Here is a 15,638-nt window from a genome sequence, read left to right on the forward strand (position 1 = left end):
AGACTAAATCTGGGGCGTCCTTATAAATCTGGCTATTTAAGAGCTTTGATCTCTTGGGGGCTTCTTGGGAGCTGAGGAGTAACTCACTGTCTTCTCCGTCCTTGATCTTCAGCGATGTTTCTTTTTGTTCTCCGACCGCAGCTCCAAACTGGGAGTCACTTTTTGGTGTCCCGAGAATGAGTCTGAATTCTTCTTCTTCTTCGTAGATTGTATCGTCTATTAGTGTCACAATACACGGCTTTTCCATTTCACCTGAGGACGTACAGGACATCAAGTTTACAAGTTTTTGAACATTCGAAAGAGTTTTAACTTTTCTCATTCAAATGTTTATTTTGATTACAGAAAAACAAAAGAAAAATACAATGTAAAACGGGCATAACAAAGGAAGTTGCCAATAATATACAGTGTTAGGGCTGCGACCCATCTTGTGTTCTGCACCGCTGCTGTTGCACCTGCTCTCTTTGCTCTTCCTGTAGGTGCTGGAGCCCACATACCTGGAGCTGCTTCCTCTTCTACCCCCTGGGGAGCCTCACCATTCCATGGTCCTGCTGACCGTCCTCCCTGCCAGCGAGTGCGTCCCTGCCTCCTAGGGTGCACATGCACCGCTTGTGACAGATTTAAAGGGATAGTACATCCCTTATTGGTTGTACACCTAATCACCTCCCCTATAAATCTGCACCTGCCTTGTCATTCCCTGTTGGAGCCTCTGAATGCTTCCCATAGGGTGAGGTCCTAGCTGCCTGTGTCTCCTGCCTGTGTTTCCTGCAGGTGATTCCTGCCTGTGACTCCTGCTGTGTTCCCGCCTACCAGCCTTCCTGTCTATGTGCACCTCGCCTGCTGTGGCTAGCAAGCCAATCCAGGGGTAGTAACTAGGCTTGATCGAACAGCGGAAAAAGCTAGGTTTGATTGAACTCGAGCCTATCCAGACTTTCCGCATTTGATTCCTGATACCTTCTTGGTCCGTGGGGAAGGAGGAGACATCCCGGGGACCACCTGGAATTTCAGGATTTAGCCTAGGTAATAGACTGCATCCTGGAATTCCAGGTGGTCCCCGGGATGTCTCCTCCTTCCCCACGGACCAAGAAGGTATCAGGAATCAAATGCGGAAAGTCTGGATAGGCTCGAGTTCAATCAAACCTAGCTTTTTCCGCTGTTTGATCAAGCCTAGTAGTAACCTGGGGATTGCCTGCCAAAGCAAGTCCAGCCCACCTTACTGCAGGCTCTGGTGAAGACCGGCTACCCCTTAGACCCTTAGACGGCTACCCCTTAGACTCTGCTCCTTGGTGCGCCTTACACCATCACTAGCGGCGGTACAGCAGATCCACTACTCCTGCTGTGACATACAGTATTTCTATGCTAAACGCACAATTAATTAGTAAACTGTGTGACAGCTGCCAATTGTACTGGCTAATAACCACAAGTGTATAACAAGGTCATGTAATACACCGATCTCTGTATAAACCTTCTACCATCACTACTATTATGTCCTCAGGAGTTCCCATTTCTGGGCAGTGGGTGTAAAGAAACCCACTGACCTACCCAAAAACAGTAAGAAAACATGCACTGAGGAGACAGAGAGCTTTAAGGGGCTCTCCAGTGCTACAAAACATGGCTGCTTTCCTCCAGAGACAGCACCGCTCTTGTCTCCAGTTTGGGTGCAGGTTTTGCAACTTAGTTCCATTGAAGTAAATGGAGCCTAATTGCAAACCACGCCTGATCTGGAGACAAGAGCTGTGCTGTCTCTGGAAGAAAGTGGCCATGTTTGTGTAGTGCTGGAGAGCCCCTTTAACATACTTTTAATGTAAACCGATGAAAAACAAGACACGTGAGATATAGCAATATATACCCTGATAGAGCTGCTGTGTACAGTACCTGGCAGGAATACAACCGCAGAATCATCAGTATTTGGCCGTTCTTCATAGTCCAGTGTCACCTGTGCAGAGCCCTGGCGGGTGTAACAACGGACGGAAGATTTCTGGCTGACGTCCCCGCTCCGGTATATGATCGCTGATACCTGCTTCTCCTTTTCATTCACAATATATGTCGGCTCCTTGAACTGGACCTTGGGCACTGCAAGTAATATATTGTAAGCAATGTACTGACTAACCGCAGGTGCTGACTGTGAATGTAGATCACTAGGTGTGCGCTCTTATTTTATTCATATATAACCCCCTAAAATAAATGAACTACAAGGTATATAACAGTAGGTGCAAATATTAAAGGGGTAATTCACCATTATTTTTCTTTCAAATTTCTGGTTTCAGAAAATGCCACAGAATTGTAATTTACTTCTATTATGAAGTCTCAAATCTCCCAGTACTTATCAGCTGCTGTATGTCCTGCAGGAAGTCATGTATTCTCTCCAGTCTGACACAGTGCTCTCTGCTGCCACCTCTGTCCATGTCAGGAACTGTCCAGAGCAGCAGCAAATCCCCATAGAAAACCTCTCCTGCTCTGGACAGTTCCTGACATGGACAGAGGTGGCAGCAGAGAGCACTGTGTCAGACTGGAGATAATACACCACTTTCTGCAGGACATACAGCAGCTGATAAGTACTGAAAGACTGGAGATTTTTGAACAGAAGTAAAATACAATTCTCTGGCACTTTCTGGAATCAGCTGATTTGAAAGATTTTTTTTTTTTGTCAACTTCCCTTTAAGTCCATCATTATGTATGTAACGAAGAGCAAGCACACATACAGTAGATAAAGATTGTACCCAAGTTATAGTAAAATTTCTAGTTCATGCTGGAATTGTTTTTTAAAGAAGGAGGTCACGTTTGGAAAATCAATTATAATAAACTATAATGACCCAGTACTTGTGTCCTGTTACTATGTATGATATATAATGGCGATATGATAAGGACATGTAACTTACAGTCAGAGACGGTGTCGTTGATGGTGACCGTGGTTTGGCTCGGCTCCCCTAGTACAGCATTTACAGGCATGCGAAGAACGAGTTCAAACTTTTCCACCCCCTCCAAGGCGGGCTGGCCCAGGTCATCCAGGATGGTCACTCGGAAACTCTGCAGGTTCACTCCGGGGGCAAAGTCAAGATTTCTACTGATGCCGACGTAATCGCTTCCGGCTATATGGTAAAAGGAAATATGGTTAATTCTTCTCGCCTTCATATCACTTACAAATCTTTAATACTGAATACTGGCTTTCACACAGCTCCCACTGTGTAATCCTTTGTTCTCTGCTCTCTGCTGGCGAATAATCTCCCTCCTCCCCCCTCCCCTCTCCATAGGTTACACAGGGCTCGACTGATGTAAAAGAGTGGAGATTTCCTGATACTGAGCAGTGAATGAGAGAGGAGGGGGGGACCTAGGGAAAGTCTTTTTGAATGCAGATAATGGCAGATTTGCCTAATAAACACAATTACAAAGTTTCTTAAAATCGCCTGGACTATTGATTTCTGCAAAAAACAAACAAAAAAACTACAGTGACACTTTATATATCACATGTTGTAGGACGGATTCTGATGACAGGGAATGGAAGCTGCAACAACAACTAATTCCATGTAGCTTCTTTGCAGCTCATCACCTGCCCCATACTGGATACAGGATACCACAATAGCTAGATACGCATGCTTTCTTGCTTCTTACATTTAAAGGAGTGCTCCGACAAAAATATTTTTCTTTCAGATCAACTGGTTTCAAAAAGTTACACAAATTTGCAGTTTATTTTTATTTAAAAATCTCAAGTCTTCCTATACTTATCAGCTGCTGTATGTCCTGCAGGAAGTGGTGTATTTTTTCCATTCTGACACAGTGCTCTCTGCTGCCACCTCTGTCCATGTCAGGAACTGTCCAGAGCAGGAGAGGTTTTCTATGGGGATTTGCTGCTGTTCTGGACAGTTCCTGACATGGACAGAGGTGGCAGCAGAGAGCACTGTGTCAGACTGGAGAGAATACACCACTTCCTGCAGGACATACAGCAGCTGATAAGTACTGGAAGACTGCAGATTTTTTAAATATAAGTAAATTACAAATCTATATAACTTACTGAAACCAGTTGATTTGAAAGAAAACTTTTTTTTTGCTGGAGTACCCCTTTAAACAAATTGGTACTCTTAAACAAAACACTACATTTATTCTGCTCACCATCTGCAGACAGCGGCTCCGTTTTCCTGGATCGCACAGTGACTGTCGCCGCCTTGGATAGATCTGTTCCCGTTCTCCATACCCGAACCTCCACGTATCCGGCGCTTTCATCAATAAGGTAATCGGTGTCGGCAAAGTAGAAGGCCGGCTCTATGGATGAGAGATTGGTATCAGCCGGGGATGGTAATGATGGGACGATAGGACGTAGATTACTCATACAGCGTTATTATAATGGGGGAAGCCTGGTCAGCTCATCCACAGAACCAATGATCAATGTAAAAGATTTATTTGATAAACCCCTCTACAAGGTCTTCACAATGTTTCATCAGTCATGTGACCCCGGCCACACGTTACTCACCGGAGTACACAGAGAGACATAAGCTTGTTTGGCTGATCCCCCCCCCATCAACTGAGATGGACTAGGATAATAGACCCTTATAGAAACATAGAAGATTGTCAGCAGAAAGACCCCCCCCCCCCCCCCCCCGTTCATCTACTCGGCCCAATTAGTATTTCCCTTCTTATTATCTTAGGATAGATATATGTATATATAAGTTTGTTCCAAGTATCTACTACTCTTTCAGTACTATAATATTTTCTCACGTTGCTTCTGATCTTTCCCCCAGTAACTTCTCACTGTCTCCTCTTCTTCTTGAGTTCAGTTTTTTCTAAATTCACTTCCCTCCTGTAACATATATAAAGGTTTCCATCATGTCCCCCCTTTCCCTTCTTCCTCCTGTAACATATATAAAGGTTTCCATCATGTCCTTCCTTTCCCTTCTTCCTCCTGTAACATATATAAAGGTTTCCATCATGTCCTTCCTTTCCCTTCTTCCTCCTGTAACATATATAAAGGTTTCCATCATGTCCTTCCTTTCCCTTCTTCCTCCTGTAACATATATAAAGGTTTCCATCATGTCCCCCCTTTCCTTTCTTCCTCCCGTAACATATATAAAGGTTTCCATAATGTCCCCCCTTTCCCTTCTTCCTCCTGTAACATATATAAAGGTTTCCATCATGTCCCCCTTTCCCTTCTTCCTCCTGTAACATATATAAAGGTTTCCATCATGTCCTTCCTTTCCCTTCTTCCTCCTGTAACATATATAAAGGTTTCCATCATGTCCTCCCTTTCCCTTCTTCCTCCTGTAACATATATAAAGGTTTCCATCATGTCCTCCCTTTCCCTTCTTCCTCCTGTAACACATATAAAGGTTTCCATCATGTCCTCCTTTCCCTTCTTCCCCCTGTAACATATATAAAGGTTTCCATCATGTCCTTCCTTTCCCTTCTTCCTCCTGTAACATATATAAAGGTTTCCATCATGTCCTCCCTTTCCCTCCTGAACCTGTAACATATATAAAGGTTTCCATCATGTCCTTCCTTTCCCTTCTTCCTCCTGTAACATATATAAAGGTTTCCATCATGTCCTCCCTTTCCCTTCTTCCTCCTGTAACATATATAAAGGTTTCCATCATGTCCTCCCTTTCCCTTCTTCCTCCTGTAACATATATAAAGGTTTCCATCATGTCCTCCCTTTCCCTTCTTCCTCCTGTAACACATATAAAGGTTTCCATCATGTCCTCCTTTCCCTTCTTCCCCCTGTAACATATATAAAGGTTTCCATCATGTCCTTCCTTTCCCTTCTTCCTCCTGTAACATATATAAAGGTTTCCATCATGTCCTCCCTTTCCCTCCTGAACCTGTAACATATATAAAGGTTTCCATCATGTCCTTCCTTTCCCTTCTTCCTCCTGTAACATATATAAAGGTTTCCATCATGTCCTCCCTTTCCCTTCTTCCTCCTGTAACATATATAAAGGTTTCCATCATGTCCTCCCTTTCCCTTCTTCCTCCTGTAACATATATAAAGGTTTCCATCATGTCCTCCCTTTCCCTTCTTCCTCCTGTAACATATATAAAGGTTTCCATCATGTCCCTCCTTTCCCTTCTTCCTCCTGTAACATATATAAAGGTTTCCATCATGTCCCCCCTTTCCCTTCTTCCTCCTGTAACATATATAAAGGTTTCTATCATGTCCCCCCTTTCCCTTCTTCCTCCTGTAACATATATAAAGGTTTCTATCATGTCCTCCCTTTCCCTTCTTCCTCCTGAAACATATATAAAGGTTTCCATCATGCCCTCCCCTTCCCTTCTTCCTCCTGTAACATATATAAAGGTTTCCATCATGTCCTCCCTTTCCCTTCTTCCTCCTGTAACATATATAAAGGTTTCCATAATGCCCCTCCTTTCCCTTCTTCCTCCTGTAACATATATAAAGGTTTCCATCATGTCCTTTTCCCTTCTTCCTCCTGTAACATATATAAAGGTTTCCATCATGTCCTCCCTTTCCCTTCTTCCTCCTGTAACATATATAAAGGTTCCCATCATGTCCTCCCTTTCCCTTCTTCCTCCTGTAACATATATAAAGGTTTTCATCATGTCCTCCCTTTCCCTTCTTCCTCCTGTAACATATATAAAGGTTTCCATCATGTCCTCCCTTTCCCTTCTTCCTCCTGTAACATATATAAAGGTTTCCATAATGCCCCTCCTTTCCCTTCTTCCTCCTGTAACATATAAAGGTTTCCATCGTGTCCTCCCTTTCCCTTCTTCCTCCTGTAACATATATAAAGGTTTCCATCATGTCCCCTCTTTCCCTTCTTCCTCCAGGTTATACAGAGTCACATCCTTCAGTCTTTCCTGATATGTTTTATGCCTCACACCCTCCACCATCTTTGTAGCCGTTCTATTAATATCTTTATTAGGTGAAGTCTCCAGATCTGGACACAGTATTCCCATATGATATGAGTCTATATATATATATATATATATATATATATATATATATATATATATATATATATATATATGAGTCCCTATACTGGGCAGTTGGGGTGTATACTGCACTTATGTGTTTTTGTATGAAAATTGTAAGAAACAAAAAATTGTGGTGCATTATGGAGGAATTCCCTGCGATGTGTTAGGATGTGAGGGAACCCGAGGTCTGTGATAGTCTGTATATACATCCTATACCCAGCTTTACCCTGAGGTTCTGTAGATTGGATTTCAGCTGGTAACAACATTTACACTTAACTCTGCTGTATGTAGCCGGGGAGATGTTACAGTACCTCAGCCGTCTGGCAGTGAATGGAGTCACCCCTAGTTCTCAGGCACAAAGAGAAGGAAACTGCATTCTCCCCATTAGAGCCAGGTGTCCAGCAGATATATCTAATAGCAGAATGTCCCCTCTCAGCTCTATAAGATGGACTCATCCAAACACCTTCAAAGGATGGAAGGATAGAAGGATGGAAGAAGAGGATAGAAAGATGGAAGGATGGAGGGATGGAAGGATAGAAGGATGGAAGGATGGAGGGATGGAAGGATGGAAGGATGGAGGGATGGAGGGATGGAAGGATAGAAGGATGGAGGGATGGAAGGATAGAAGGATAGAAGGATGGAGGGATGGAGGGATGGAGGGATGGAAGGATGAAAGGATGGAGGGATGGAGGGATGGAAGGATGGAGGGATGGAAGGATAGAAGGATGGAGGGATGGAAGGATAGAAGGATGGAGGGATGGAAGGGTGGAGGGATGGAGGGATGGAAGGATGGAGGGATGGAAGGATAGAAGGATGGAAGGATGGAGGGATGGAGGGATGGAAGGATGGAGGGATGGAAGGATAGAAGGATGGAAGGATGGAGGGATGGAGGGATGGAAGGAAGGATGGAAGGGTGGAGGGATGGAAGGATAGAAGGATGGAAGGATAGAGGGATGGAAGGATGGAGGGATGGAAGGATAGAAGGATGGAAGGATGGAGGGATGGAGGGATGGAAGGAAGGATGGAAGGGTGGAGGGATGGAAGGATAGAAGGATGGAAGGATAGAGGGATGGAAGGATGGAGGGATGGAAGGATGGAGGGATGGAGGGATGGAAGGATGGAAGGGTGGAGGGATGGAGGGATGGAAGGATAGAAGGATGGAAGGATGGAGGGATGGAAGGATAGAAGGATGGAGGGATGGAGGGATGGAAGGATGGAGGGATGGAAGGATAGAAGGATGGAGGGATGGAGGGATGGAGGGATGGAAGGATGGAAGGATGGAGGGATGGAAGGATGGAGGGATGGAGGGATGGAGGGATGGAAGGATGGAAGGATAGAGGGATGGAAGGATGGAGGGATGGAAGGATAGAAGGATGGAGGGATGGAGGGATGGAAGGATAGAAGGATGGAGGGATGGAGGGATAGAAGGATAGAAGGATGGAGGGATGGAGGGATAGAGGGATGGAGGGATGGAAGGATAGAAGGATAGAAGGGTGGAGGGATGGAGGGATGGAAGGATGGAGGGATGGAAGGATAGAGGGATGGAAGGATGGAGGGATGGAAGGATGGAGGGATGGAAGGATAGAGGGATGGAAGGATGGAGGGATGGAAGGATGGAGGGATGGAAGGATAGAAGGATGGAGGGATGGAGGGATGAAAGGATGGAGGGATGGAAGGATAGAAGGATGGAGGGATAGAAGAATGGAGGGATGGAAGGATAGAAGGATGGAGGGATGGAGGGATAGAAGGATAGAAGGATGGAGGGATGGAGGGATAGAGGGATGGAGGGATGGAAGGATAGAAGGATAGAAGGGTGGAGGGATGGAGGGATGGAAGGATAGAAGGATGGAAGGATAGAAGGATGGAGGGATGGAAGGATAGAAGGATGGAGGGATGGAGGGATGGAAGGATGGAGGGATGGAGGGATGGAAGGATGGAAGGATGGAGGGATAGAAGGATAGAAGGATGGAGGGATGGAAGGATGGAGGGATGGAAGGATGGAAGGATAGAAGGATGGAAGGATGGAGGGATGGAAGGATAGAAGGATGGAGGGATGGAAGGATAGAAGGATGGAGGATGGAGGGATGGAAGGATAGAAGGATGGAAGGATGGAGGGATGGAAGGATAGAAGGATGGAGGGATAGAAGGATAGAAGGGTGGAGGGATGGAGGGATGGAAGGATGGAAGGATAGAAGGATGGCGGGATGGAAGGATGGAAGGATAGAAGGATGGAGGGATGGAAGGATAGAAGGATGGAGGGATGGAGGGATGGAAGGATAGAAGGATGGAGGGATGGAAGGATAGAAGGATGGAGGATGGAGGGATGGAAGGATAGAAGGATAGAAGGATGGAGGGATGGAAGGATAGAAGGATGGAGGGATGGAAGGATAGAAGGATGGAGGGATGGAAGGATAGAAGGATGGAGGGATGGAAGGATAGAAGGATGGAGGGATGGAAAGATAGAAGGATGGAGGGATGGAGGGATGGAGGGATGGAAGGATGGAGGGATGGAGGGATGGAAGGATGGAAGGATGGAGGGATAGAAGGATAGAAGGATAGAAGGATGGAGGGATGGAAGGATGGAGGGATGGAAGGATGGAAGGATAGAAGGATGGAAGGATGGAAGGATAGAAGGATGGAGGGATGGAAGGATAGAAGGATGGAGGGATGGAAGGATAGAAGGATAGAAGGATGGAGGGATGGAGGGATAGAAGGATAGAAGGATAGAAGGATGGAGGGATGGAAGGATGGAAGGATGGAAGGATGGGGGGATGGAGGGATGGAAGGATAGAAGGATGGAGGGATGGAGGGATAGAAGGATAGAAGGATAGAAGGGTGGAGGGATGGAAGGATGGAAGGATAGAAGGATAGAAGGATGGAGGGATGGAAGGATAGAAGGATGGAGGGATGGAAGGATAGAAGGATGGAGGGATGGAGGGATGGAAGGATGGAGGGATGGAGGGATGGAAGGATGGAAGGATGGAGGGATAGAAGGATAGAAGGATAGAAGGATGGAGGGATGGAAGGATGGAGGGATGGAAGGATGGAAGGATAGAAGGATGGAAGGATGGAGGGATGGAAGGATAGAAGGATGGAGGATGGGAGGGATGGAAGGATAGAAGGATGTAAGGATGGAGGGGATGGAAGGATGGAAGGAGGAGGATGGAAGGATAGAGGGAGGAAGGATGGAGGGATGGAGGATGGAGGGATGGAAGGATGGAAGGATGGAGGGATGGAAGGATGGAAGGATAGAAGGATGGAGGATGGAGGGATGAAAGGATGGAGGGATGGAAGGATAGAAGGATGAGGATAGAAGAATGGAGGGATGGAAGGATAGAAGGATGGAGGATGGAGGGATAGAAGGACTAGAAGGATGGAGGATGGAGGGATAGAGGGATGGAGGATGGAGGATAGAGGATAGAAGGTGGAGGGATGGAGGGATGGAAGGATAGAAGGATGGGAAGGATAGAAGGCTGGAGGGATGGAAGGATAGAAGGATGGAGGATGGAGGGATGGAAGGATGGAGGGATGGAGGGATGGAAGGATGGAAGGATGGAGGGATAGAAGGATGGAGGGATGGAAGGATGGAGGGATGGAAGGATGGAAGGATAGAAGGATGGAAGGATGGAGGGATGGAAGGATGGAAGGATGGAGGGATAGAAGGATAGAAGGATAGAAGGATGGAGGGATGGAAGGATGGAGGGATGGAAGGATGGAAGGATAGAAGGATGGAAGGATGGAAGGATAGAAGGATGGAGGGATGGAAGGATAGAAGGATGGAGGGATGGAAGGATAGAAGGATAGAAGGATGGAGGGATGGAGGGATAGAAGGATAGAAGGATGGAGGGATGGAAGGATGGAAGGATGGAAGGATGGGGGGATGGAGGGATGGAAGGATAGAAGGATGGAGGGATGGAGGGATAGAAGGATAGAAGGATAGAAGGGTGGAGGGATGGAAGGATGGAAGGATAGAAGGATAGAAGGATGGAGGGATGGAAGGATAGAAGGATGGAGGGATGGAAGGATAGAAGGATGGAGGGATGGAAGGATGGAGGGATGGAAGGATGGAAGGATGGAGGGATAGAAGGATAGAAGGATAGAAGGATGGAGGGATGGAAGGATGGAGGGATGGAAGGATGGAAGGATAGAAGGATGGAAGGATGGAGGGATGGAAGGATAGAAGGATGGAGGATGGAGGGATGGAAGGATAGAAGGATGGAAGGATGGAGGGATGGAAGGATGGAAGGATAGAAGGATGGAGGATGGAGGGATGGAAGGATAGAAGGATGGAGGGATGGAAGGATGGAGGGATGGAAGGATAGAAGGATGGAGGGATGGAGGGATGGAAGGATGGAGGGATGGAAGGATGGAAGGATAGAAGGATGGAGGGATAGAAGGATGGAGGGATGGAAGGATAGAAGGATGGAGGGATGGAAGGATAGAAGGATGGAGGGATGGAAGGATAGAAGGATGGAAGGATGGAGGGATGGAAGGATAGAGGGATGGAAGGATAGAAGGATGGAGGGATGGAAGGATAGAAGGATGGAGGGATGGAAGGATAGAAGGATGGAGGGATGGAAGGATAGAAGGATAGAAGGATGGAGGATGGAAGGATAGAAGGATGGAGGGATGGAGGGATGGAAGGATAGAAGGATGGAGGGATGGAAGGATAGAAGGATGGAGGGATAGAAGGATAGAAGGATAGAAGGATGGAGGGATGGAGGGATGAGGGATGGAAGGATGGAAGGATGGAGGGATGGAAGGATGGAGGGATGGAAGGATGGAAGGATAGAAGGATGGAGGGATGGAAGGATAGAAGGATGGAGGGATGGAAGGATAGAAGGATGGAGGGATGGAAGGATAGAAGGATGGAGGGATGGAGGGATGGAAGGATAGAAGGATAGAAGGATGGAGGGATGGAAGGATAGAAGGATGGAGGGATGGAGGGATGAGGGATGGAAGGATAGAAGGATGGAAGGATGGAAGGACGGAAGAATCCAGAGACAGCGCCGCTCTTGTCTCCAGGTCAGGTGGGGTTTGCTATTAAGCTCCATTCACTTCAGAGGATCTAAATTTCAAAACCTGCCCCCAACCTGGAGACAAGAGCGGTGCTGTCTGCGGAAGAAAGTGGCCATGTTTTTGTAGTGCTGGAGAACCCCTTTAAGATTACCTTCTTTAGCTTACCTTACCTTCCTCCTTGGCCCCATTTTGGTCCAATGAGACTGTTAGTCTTGCCTGCCCCCATAGTGCCGATCTGCCCCCGGCTGCTTGCCCTTTTCTAATCATAATGAATGAAGCAGCTGGTCAGGGGTGGACCGGGGCTATGGGGCGGGCGCGCAGAGCTCCTAACGGTCTTACCGGAGCACAGGACTAACTGCACCGGAACGGCACCGAGGAGGAAGGTAAGAGACATACTATAAGAGCCTATACTATAACACCATGGAAATGCACAGGACACAGCACAGGGAGGATAGGTATAGCTGAACTACAGATCCCAGCCAGCCAAGAGAATGTCAGCAACAGGACAAATTGACTACTGACAGCTGCACTACAAGTCCAAGCCAGCAGCCAAGAGTAGCAAATAAAATGTTTTAAAAATGTTAAGCCCTTAGAAGGACTGTTGGGTTCTTCGTGTTGGATTCCTGCCTAACCGCACACTAATTCCCTGCCTAACGCTCTCCCTGACAGACAGCAGCTCTCTCCCTAATCTCTTCCAGCCTGCGTCTGACCTGAGCACGGCCACAGCACCTGATCTGGCCAGCCAATCGCTGCTATCGACATGTACGGTTCCCACGTGAGGCTACGAGCTCCCAAAGACTCTCCTGCATGATGATTGGCTGAGAAAAAGCCGCCAAACTTGCAGGAAGAGGAAGATGCCATTGTCTCGAGTATCATGAGATGCACGTCCGAGTAACGAACACCATCGAGTATCCTAATACTCCAACGAGTACCAAGCTCGGACGAACATGCTCGCTCATCTCTAGTGGTCAGGAAGTGGTTAAGATTTTAGTAAACTTTTTTTTTTTCTTTGTCACTTAGTTTGAGGAGCCTGGCTTGTTAGTGCCTTACTTGGCCCGGGGCATGTGCTATAACCCAGGACATATAACTATATAACATATACATGGATAAGATGGATCAAAATTAGGGCAAACATAAAGAAGTGGAGGAGCTGACCATGACTGCCATTGAAGTTGCTGCTTCTATTTTGCCTGACAAATCAGCGCTGGATATTGATCGATTTTTTTCCTTAACTTTTCTCAATATCTTTTTATTTTTCATAAATTCCAATCTCATCCTCATTGCTGCAGTTATATCAGACACCTCTTCCTTATTGTGATGGTCTTGAATACCATGTATACGGCCATGAAGCTGACCCCCATTCCTCCCTATTAATCCGTCCGCCTTAGCGGTATCAGCCATCTCCCCGGCTTCTCATCTTACCTTGTTGCTTCTGAATAAGAGGCCATTTACACTAATCCTCAAAGGAGCCGGTGAGGGCGGCCTAAGAAAGCGCACCTTTGTTGTGTCTACCAGGGAAGTAAACCTTTTCTTTCCTCCCGCCCTTCAAGTCTTTGTACACTGATTGTGTGCGGAGGATACGGCCCGAGCAGGAAATTTATGATTAGAGCAACAATTCATGAGATCATGTTCCCCAACCCAGGTGCTTCTTAAGCCGCCTTTAAGGATACGGAAAAGACCAAGTCCTAGATAGCCAAAATATACAATGGTGGAACAATGGCTCCAGTCTGCTGCCCCCACCGTCTAATCGGCTCTTAGAAGAGAACTATTCATTCACAACCTCCATAGTGCTATATGGGTGGGATCCTTTCCCTATGGACCTAATCCACTTAAAATCATATTTAAAGGGGCACTCTGGAGACTGAGGGCAATTTTTTGCAAATACTTAGCTTATTACTTATTACACCTGTATCATCTTATCCTGTACATTATATATACACCTGTGTCATCTCATTATATACATTATGTATACACCTGTCATCTTATCCTGTACATTATGTATACACCTGTGTCATCTCATTATATACATTATATACACCTGTATCATCTTATCCTGTACATTATATATACACCTGTGTCATCTCATTATATACATTATATATACACCTGTGTCATCTCATTATATACATTATGTATACACCTGTATCATCTTATCCTGTACATTATGTATACACCTGTATCATCTTATCCTGTACATTATATATACACCTGTATCATCTTATTATATACATTATGTATACACCTGTATAACCTTATCCTGTACATTATGTATACACCTGTATAACATTATCCTGTACATTATGTATACACCTGTATCATCTTATCCTGTACATTATGTATACACCTGTATAAGCTTATCCTGTACATTATGTATATACCTGTATCATCGTATCCTGTACATTATATACACCTGTATAAGCTCATCCTGTACATTATATACACCTGTATAACCTCATCCTGTACATTATATATACACATGTATAACCTTATCCTGTACATTATGTATACACCTGTATAACCTTATCCTGTACATTATGTATACACCTGTATAACCTTATCCTGTACATTATATACACCTGTATAACCTTATCCTGTACATTATATATACACCTGTGTAACCTTATCCTGTACATTATATACACCTGTATCATCTCCTTCTGCACAGTTATTCTCCAGCTCGGTCTTTCCTCTTACCATCATCTGTATCAGCCAGGATGACCACTTTCGCACTGGAGAATTCCTTCCCTACTCGTCCGCCTATCGGCATGCTAAGGGTGACATTGAAGATCTCATCTTCTTCGTATAAAGAGTCATCAATTATAATAATGCGACAATTCTTTTCTTTCTCGTCCTTTTCAAACCGTATAACGCTGTTGTGGTCGTCTGGACGTGTGATGTAATCCGAATAAGACAAAACGGATGATGGGATGGTGCCTGTGGCTGTGCCTATAGGAGTAAGGAAAAGGAGTAGCTGAAATCCCCATAGAAAACCTCTCCTGCTCTGGACAGTTCCTGACATGGACAGAGGTGGCAGCAGAGAGCACTGTGTCAGACTGGAAGGAATACACCACTTCCTGCAGGGTATACAGCAGCTGATAAGCATTGGAAGACTTGAAATTTTGAAATAGAAGTAAATTACAAATCTTTATAGCTTATAGTTCAGTTGATTTGAAAGAAAAAGATTTTTTTTTGGTCGTACCCCTCAAACAGTAAACTTCAAGATTTACTTTCATACTGAGTATATGTAATATTTGAGGATATGTAACCTACCTTGGTGTGTTGAACAGACGACCATAAATTCTTGACTAACATCTCCCGACCGTTTAACGGGGACTAATAGCTCTCCAATGTCTTCTTCTATTTTATACTCCGATTGTGGAATGTATACCGTAGATTCTAGGGAAAATCAAACCATGGTTAATCCGGCAGTTCACCTCTAATATTCAACTTACAATAGTCCAGATTTGCTGCTGCTCTGGACGGTTCCTGACATGGACAGAGGTGGCAGCAGAGAGCACTGTGTCAGACTGGAGAGAATACACCACTTCCTGTAGGACATACAGCAGCTGATAAGTACTGGAAGACTGGAGATTTTTAGATAGAACTAAATTACAAATCTATATAACTTTCTGAAACCAGTTGATTTGTAAGTAAACTATTTTCCCCGGAGTTCCCCTTTAGGAGATGAATAGTTGTTTTAT

The 15,638-nt window shown here is 45.4% G+C and overlaps 1 protein-coding gene across 1 annotated transcript in view; it reads right to left on the reverse strand.

The window, feature by feature from the left end:
- FREM3 (FRAS1 related extracellular matrix 3) overlaps nucleotides 1–15,638 on the reverse strand; it is a 58,613-nt gene that overhangs the window by 14,324 nt on the left and 28,651 nt on the right. The window contains exons 5-10 of the mRNA XM_069976863.1: nucleotides 15,208–15,333; nucleotides 14,632–14,883; nucleotides 4,105–4,254; nucleotides 2,877–3,086; nucleotides 1,873–2,070; nucleotides 88–252 (exon numbers count right to left, since the gene is read on the reverse strand). Of these exons, the coding sequence (XP_069832964.1) occupies nucleotides 88–252; nucleotides 1,873–2,070; nucleotides 2,877–3,086; nucleotides 4,105–4,254; nucleotides 14,632–14,883; nucleotides 15,208–15,333 (1,101 nt within the window). The remainder of the gene's footprint in view (nucleotides 1–87; nucleotides 253–1,872; nucleotides 2,071–2,876; nucleotides 3,087–4,104; nucleotides 4,255–14,631; nucleotides 14,884–15,207; nucleotides 15,334–15,638) is intronic.

The sequence above is a fragment of the Dendropsophus ebraccatus genome, chromosome 7 (genome assembly GCF_027789765.1).
Source record: "Dendropsophus ebraccatus isolate aDenEbr1 chromosome 7, aDenEbr1.pat, whole genome shotgun sequence".
Lineage (NCBI taxonomy): Eukaryota > Metazoa > Chordata > Amphibia > Anura > Hylidae > Dendropsophus > Dendropsophus ebraccatus.